The sequence below is a fragment of the Dipodomys ordii genome, unplaced genomic scaffold, assembly GCF_000151885.1.
Source record: "Dipodomys ordii isolate 6190 unplaced genomic scaffold, Dord_2.0 Scaffold7, whole genome shotgun sequence".
NCBI classification, from domain to species: Eukaryota; Metazoa; Chordata; class Mammalia; order Rodentia; family Heteromyidae; genus Dipodomys; species Dipodomys ordii.
In genome coordinates this window covers 1,124,899-1,132,522 of record NW_012267223.1, presented here as the reverse complement: position 1 = coordinate 1,132,522, position 7,624 = coordinate 1,124,899, and the positions used below count along the sequence as shown (strand labels likewise).

Sequence of the window (7,624 nt, the reverse complement as noted above, 5' to 3'; positions counted from 1 at the left end):
GCTCCCGCGTCCTCCCCGCGGTAACCCGAGCCGCCGCGGGCGCTGGGGGACCCGCGCCTCCTCTCCTGGGGGAGGGGATCGGCCTCCCCGGCCCGGGGGCTGCCCCGCACCCGCCTTCTGGGGCTCCAGCCGCATTGTTCTGCGCCCCTCACCCCCCTCCCCGCGTCCTGAGCCGCCCCCCACTTCCCGCCCTGGCTCCGGACCGGGCTTTGGGGATTCCCTCTCCGCGCAAGTTGGTGCTTTATGGGGGTTTGACTTCCTCCCGGGGCAGGCAGGGAGGCCTCTGGCGGCCGGCTTTAATTGGGGGCTTGAGGTGGCCCAGACCCCTGGGGTCTGAGCGCACGGTGGGGGCCTCCGGGAGCGGGGTTCGGACCTCCCAGGGCCCTCAGAGGGGAGCGGGGCGGGGAGCTGTCAGGGCCGCCGCTGTCACCCCTCTGCGGCCTCGTCACCCAGCCTCTTTGCTTTTGCAGACATAACAGCTGGGAGCCCGAGGAGAACATCTTGGACCCGAGGCTGCTTTTGGCCTTCCAGAAGAAGTGAGAACGCTAACGTCAACAGGAAGGGGGCAGGTTGAGGGGACAGTGGCTGCCGCACGGTGCAGGGGGCCACTGCCCCTCTGGTGGGCTGGGGTCAGAGGTTCATAGCAAGTGTCCCCCAGCCTCTGGTGCCATCTTCATGACTGTCGGCCTCCTCCCACCCTCCCTCCAAGCACTGCATCCAGGAGTCCCCAGAAACTGGCTTTGGTCTGTTTTTTTTCTTTTTTCTGGTTCTGGGGCTTGACCTCAGGGCCTGAGCACTGCCCTTTAGTTTTTTCACTCGAGGCTGGCGCCTTATCCCTGGAGCCACAGCCCCGCTCCAGCCAGACCTGGGGAAGGTGAACCTTCTCCATTCATTGCTTCTTGCAGAGGTCGTGGTGTCTCTTGGCCTTCTCTGTGGAGTGGCTTGCAGGGAAAGGAAGGTCTGCCTCGCCCCTGTGCAGTGTTCCTGGGCAGGAGGGAGGAGGGCTGACCGACCCCCCCCCCCTCCCCAGAGTCCCCTCTGTGATGGCCACAGCGTTTTATTTTGCTTTGGGCTGCTGAGTCAGCACTGAGGCCGTGGGGCTCGGGCTGGCTTTGCTTCTGTGGCTTCTGCTTTGAGTTGGGAGTCCTGGTCCGCAGTGGGGCCTTTACCGTGTGTCTTGGGGACCAGGCGGGTGAGAGGCCTGCCTGGCCTATCTGGGTGTGGGAGTCTGTGAACAGAGCCAAGGTGTGGGTGGCGGCTTGTGGTCACCTTCCTCTTGGGAAGGGAATGGGCTACTCAGCAGCCTTCACAGCTGGGGTCAATCGGCACTCTTGTTCCGTAGCTCAGGCCGTGTTTGGTTTTTCTCACTGCGGTGGGATGTGGAGTGGGGTGATAGTTTTACCCAGGTGACAGTTGGTGGGCCGATGTGTGATCTGGCACCACCCTCATGCTTTCCGTTTACTTCACAACTTTGGTCCTGTGGACCTGCAGCTTGCAGGCCTTCCCGGGAGCTGGTACATTTCTCTGTATTGAAGGAGGGAGCCTCAGGCCCGGTGTCCTGGCGCACACACCCATAGTCACAGCTACTCAGGAAGCTGAGAAGGAAAGGCCGCCCAACCCGAAGAGTTAGAAACCAGCTTAGGCAGCGTGAGCCAGACCTTGTCTCAAAATAACCCTAATGTACTAGGGCTGGGAGTAATGTAGCTCAGGGGTTGAGCTTTGGACTGTTCGTGGGCCGAGTCCTAGGTCCTATCACCAGTACTTAGAGACAAGATACAACAAAACACTTCCTGACTTGGGAAGCTGTAGGTCCTTGGCCGGGCCTTGGTTACTGCTGATAAGAACTGACAGCCAAGAGGTGGCCGTGTGGGATGCCAGAATGGTCTGTAGTGCATCATGGCAGGAAAGGTGGGTGTCCTCGACCTTGCATGCACCCCAAAGAGAAAGAACCGTCTGTGCCCTGGGAGCTGGCACTCGCTTGCTTGGCAGGGGAGGGGTGTGGCGGCCTGCAAGGAAGCTGGACACCACACCTCCACGTCCTTTAGGGAGTTGGGGTCAAGGTCAGGGCTGCTCTGGAATGTGAGCTTTCCCCGGGGGTGATGGTCAGGTGGGTTAAGAGGTGGCCTTCAGCCAGGCAGGCTTTCCCGCACGGCTGGCTGGAGATGCTGGCAGCTTGGCCCTACGGCATCTCCATTACTTTCATCGAGAGCAACAGATAGGAGCAGAAAAGTGTTAGAGGATACCAGGAACGCCGTGAGCCTGCTGGCTCTGGGGACAGAAGCCAGGCTGGGAGAGGGGGGATCCCCAGGGGTCCTGGGCTGGGGACCTGGCCAGGGGCAGAGCAGTGTTCTGCCGAAGGCCCCCTATTGAAAGGAGATGCTGGGCTGTGTTCATCCCCAAGAGCCACTTCCGGGGTTCCCACAGGACGCGGCACCCGCGTTAAGTAGCGCCAAGAGAGAAGCAGAGCCTGTCTCAGCTTCGCTTTCATGGTGTAAACCTGAGCGACCTGCGTTGGGGCAAATCGGGTCTGGACCTCTGCCCCTTGGTGTTTGATTGACAGGACTCGTTTTTTTGCTGCAAAGCTGCCTCGCAGTAGGAGCCTGTGGCAGCAGCGGGAGGTGGCTTGGGGCCAGGCCGGGAGGGTCCTGGTGCTGGCAAGGGGGGCTCACAGGGCTTCTCCATGCTGATGGGCTGACATGTCTTCAGGGAGCACGAGAAGGAGGTACAGAACCGGAAGAGGGGCAAGAGGCCCAGAGGCAGGCCGAGGAAGCACACGGCGATGTCATCCTGCAGTCGCCGCTCCAAGCTCAAGGTGGGTGCCTGGCTGACCCCACGGGCCCTCAGGTCACAGGGGCGTGAGGTGCACACCTGTAATCCTAGCACTCATCTGAGGATTGTTGTTGGAGGCCAACCTGGGCAAGTATGTCGGTGAGACTTTTCTCTCCAATTCACCAGTAACAAAAACAGGAAATAGTAGAGGGGCCTTGAGCAAAAAAGCTAAGCAAGAGTACAAGGCCCAATGCCAATGACTCAGAAGAAAGGCAGCCCTCCAGGGTGCCTCCCTGAGTCCCTGCCCCTCCTCCCACCCTGAGGTCTTCCCATTCAGGTGATGTCCTTTCCTTACTCTTTCCTGGTGTCCAGCTTCACTGCTGACCGGGACTTCCTCTTAACCCCAGCAGCTCTTCAGGGACCAGAGGAGAATAGGAAGTGTGCACGCAGCAGGTGCTCATACATGTCGATAAGCAGGACGGCGGCCACAAGATGAGGCGGGTGGGGGGGCGTCGGTGGGCTCTGGCCGCCTTGAGAATGTCCTGTTCCCCCCAGAACAACAGGCAGGGCCGAGGGGGAGGGGCAGCTCTTAGGTGACAGCTCAGGCCTAGTGGAAAAGGGCCAGGGGCATCATCCCCATATGTCCGGTCACCCCAGAGACCTCTGCCAGGAGGAAATTCCCTGCCCACGGCCTACCTGTCACCAGAGCCCTCCTTTCCGCAGGGTTGGTATGCGGTGGCAGGGCTGGAGCACCTGGGGGTCAGGCCCTCCAGGTTTAGTGGGGTTTTTGTTTGTTGTTGTTGTTGTTTGGAGTGTGTGTGTGCCAGTGCCCATCCTGGGGCTTGAACTCAAGACCCTGGGCGCTGTCGCTGAGCATTTGCTCAATGCTAGTGCTCTACCATTTGAGCCATAGCTCTTCCAGCTTTTTGTGGCAGGAGGGGGGTGGTGCCGGGTGATTAACTGGAGATAAGAGTCTCACAGACGTTCCTGCCCAGGCTGGCTTTGAACAGGGATCCTCAGATCTCAGCCTCCTGAGGAGCGAGGATGACAGGCGTGAGCCACCGGTGCCTGGCTGTGGATTTGATGGGATTGGCAACCTGCTAGAACTGGGCAGTGGTGCTGTGGGGACTGGTGCTGGCCCTGACTCCCTAAAGCACCTTGGCAGCGTTCTGACCTGACGGGCAGCATGGGATGCTGACGGGAGGCTGTGCTTCCCTAGTGCTGGGTGACACTCCCAGGGGAGAAGGGCAATGGTCCCGCTCACAGGGGGCTTCGGGGGCTTGGACTGGGGAGTGAGCAGAATGAAGCAAGGCCACTCCAGCCTGGTGCACTGGCTGAGGCCTGTGATCACAGACAGCTACTTTGGGACCGGCCAAGGCCCAAAAGTGTAAGACTACATCTCACACCAGACACATGGGGAAATGCAGACAACAAGAGAGCAGTCCAGCTTGGTCCAGACATGGAGACCCTAGCTCAGAGAATCAGCGCAGAAGGGGCTGGGGGGGGGGGGGGCTGGGAAGGTGGCTCAGTGGTAGAGCGCTGGCCTCGCATGCATGAGGCCCTGGGTTCGATTCCTCAACACCACATAAGCAGAAAAAGCCGCAAGTGGCACTGTAGCTCAAGTGGTAGAGCACTAGCCTTGAGCTGAGGGACAGCGCCCAGGCCCAGAGTTCAAGCCCCACGACTGACAGAAAGGGCTGGGGGTGTGACTCAAGTGGTACAGTGTCTGCCTAGCAAGTGTGAGGCAGTGTTCAAACCCCGGGTATTGACAAAACTCACTTGGTTAAAGATGGAGCTCTGCGTGCTGCCTGGTATGACCGGAACCCCCCAAGGTGTGTGGTGTACACTGGCTTCCCTGTGCGGGCACCTAGAACTAGCCCGGCGCCCACAATGGTGATCTTTTTTTTCCTCCCTACCCTGGCTTTATTTGACTCATGGCCTATTGGTGCTGTCTTCTAGCTGTCATCCTTGCTACTCAAGAGGCTGAAATCTGAGGCTCACTGCTCAAAGCCAGCCTGGGCAGGAAAAGAATGGGGCAGATTTTTCTACCCCTGCTGGCTTTGATTCTCTGGATCTCAGTCTTTCTGAGCAGCTAAAACAATAGGAATGAGCCGCTGGCACCAGGCTGTATTTGTCTTTAATTCTGCATTCCCGGTACCCCTGTTAAGTCCTTGCTGGAACAGCCTGGTGAGCAGCTGCTCCCCGTGGGACTCCACCAGTCAGGGGATCGGCTGCACGGTCCCCAGCCACAGTTGTGTGGGGACAGGGACTGGGGCCAGGCGGCGAAGGCTGACTCCTTTCCCCTTTGTCATCTCAGGAACCCGATGCTCCCTCAAAATCCAAATCCAGCAGCTCTTCCTCCTCGTCCACCTCGTCCTCCTCTTCCTCAGACGAAGATGATGACAGCGACTTAGATGCCAAGAGGGGCCCCCGTGGCCGCGAGACGCACCCCGTGCCTCAGAAGAAAGCCCAGATCCTAGTGGCCAAGCCCGAGCTGAAGGACCCGGTCCGGAAGAAGCGTGGACGGAAGCCGCTGCCGCCCGAGCAGAAGGCGGCCCGGAGGCCCGTGAGCCTGGCCAAGGTGCTGAAGACAGCCCGCAAGGACCTGGGGGCCCCGGCCAGCAAGCTCCCCCCGCCGCTCAGTGCCCCTGTGGCGGGCCTGGCCGCTCTCAAGGCCCATGCCAAAGAGGCGTGCGGTGGTCCCAGCACCGTGGCCACCCCAGAGAACCTGGCCAGCCTGATGAAGGGCATGGCTGGCAGCCCCAACCGTGGCAGCATCAGCTGGCAGAGCTCCATCGTCCACTACATGAACCGCATGAGCCACAGCCAGGCCCAGGCTGCCAACCGGCTGGCACTCAAAGCCCAGGCCGCCAGCAAGTGTGGCCTAGGACTAGACCTGAAGGTGAGGACGCAGAAAGGGGAGCTGGGGCTGAGCCTCCCGGGAAGCAAAGTCCCAAAGACCCCCGGCAGCGGGGCTGCCGAGCAGAAGGGAAGCGGGGCAGGGGGCGCCCCCTACACCCACAGCGGCAGCAAGGCCCCTGCGGGGGGCCCGGGCGCCCAGCCTGCACCCACCCAGGAGCTGAGCCTGCAGGTCTTGGACTTACAGAGCGTCAGGAACGGCAGCCCGGGGGCGGGCCTGCTCACCCGCCACGCCCCGGCCGCCAAGTCAGGCTCCGCCCCCGCCGGGAAGGGCCTTGGCACGGCTGCCAGCGGGACCGCCACGCCCACAGATGGCGGCAAGGGTGAGAAGCTGGCCTCCAGGGCGGCCACTCTGCCCACCCCTTCGGGCAAGAGGGACACCGGGAAGGGCAGTGCCGTCCCCGGCGGGCAGGAGGGCACCGCGGCCCCAGGAGACGCCCGCAAGGCCTCGGCGGCTTCCGAGATGAGCACGGGCGAAGAGAACAGCAGCTCCGACTCGGACCCAGACTCGTCCTCCCTGCCAGGGGCCGGGCAGAGCCTGTCGGTGTCGGTGCAGACCAGCCAGGACTGGAAGCCCGCCCGCAGCCTCATCGAGCACGTCTTTGTCACCGATGTCACCGCCAACCTCGTCACCGTCACCGTGAAGGAGTCCCCCACCAGCGTGGGCTTCTTCAACCTGAGGCATTACTGAGCGCCACACCGCCAGGCCACGGGCCCGGGAGCTGTCTCCTCACCGTGCAGGCCCGGGCCTCCCTGGCGATTCTACCTCTTGGCCCCCACTTCGCTCCGAGTCCTCTTGGGCTCCTCAGCGCTGCTCTGGCGAGGCCCACCCCACCATCCCAGATGTGGGGCCCTGTGACCGGCTTCTAGTCCAGCCGATGTCCCCCGAAGGGACAGTGAAGGGTGCTCTAACATCTCTGCCTGGCACCAGTTTCTAGAAGAGACTGAGGTGTCGCTTCTGTCAAAGGACGGTGGAGGCCTGCGGGAGGGAGGTGGTTTCGGTGGCGGGCAGCGGTGGCGGGCGGAGAAGGGGCATCCTGCTCGACTCGGCTGTCACTGCAGCCTCTGCTGTTGGGCAGGAGCCCCCGTGAAGACCAATCCCCTCCAACGCCACCCTGCCGGGGCTCGCCAGCCACCCGGGCCGGGCTGGAGGGGCCTGGAGGTGCTCTGTGTGGCTGGAATTGGTCTTGTGAGGAACAGGCCAGCTCCTGGCTGCGCTACACACAGGTGCTTATTGCGTTGCCTGACGGGCCCTGCTGCCGCCCTGGGCCTCGGGCCGCTGGGCGGGTGTGGGCGGTAGTTGGGCTGCCTACCCTGCCTGGCCAATGGGCCATTCTTTGGGTATCAGTGTCCCTGACAATCCCACCCCCGCCTTTGGGGGTCCCGCGTTCTCCCCGGTTAAGCTGTACCCTTGTGCCACTGGGGGTGTGGAATAATGAGCAGCCACCCCCGGCGGGGGCCCAGGAAGTCCACCTCTGCGAGCCTTAGCCTTGGGGGGACACTCCTAGATGCCCCTGTGGCTACCTCGACCAGGCACCGCAGGTCACTGTGTCCAGAGCTGCCTGCTCCCTGTCCTGGTCACGTTTCTGGCCAATGTCTGGGGGGGGGGGGGTGAGCCAGAAACAGGTGCAGACTCCAGGGGTCTTTGTGATGCCAAAAATGAGGGAGGGGTTGGAGCCCTAGGCTTTGGGTGGTCAGCATCCATGGTAGATGGGGGGGGGCACTCCGCTCCAGTTGCCTTGTGGGAAGTTAATTGTAGCCCGAACCACACCGGCTGCGGTGTCCCCCGACTCCCACACCAAATAGAGGTGGCCTTTGTGCAGCCAGACTGACTTCAACCATGTGCCTTTGGAGACCGGTCCACGCCTACGTCTAAGGGCCGCCTTGGTCCAGCGTGGGGGACCATGCCTGCCACCCGGTGTGCCCACCCCACGGG

General features: G+C 62.1%; 1 protein-coding gene across 1 annotated transcript in view; it reads left to right on the top strand.

Moving 5' to 3' along the window:
• LOC106001188 (chromobox protein homolog 2-like) overlaps positions 1 to 7,403 on the top strand; it is a 27,496-nt gene extending 20,093 nt beyond the window's left edge. Inside the window, exons 2-4 of the mRNA XM_013036322.1 lie at positions 471 to 536; positions 2,707 to 2,812; positions 5,087 to 7,403. Of these exons, the coding sequence (XP_012891776.1) occupies positions 471 to 536; positions 2,707 to 2,812; positions 5,087 to 6,379 (1,465 nt within the window). The 3' untranslated portion in view covers positions 6,380 to 7,403. The remainder of the gene's footprint in view (positions 1 to 470; positions 537 to 2,706; positions 2,813 to 5,086) is intronic.
• Positions 7,404 to 7,624: the final 221 nt, after the last annotated feature.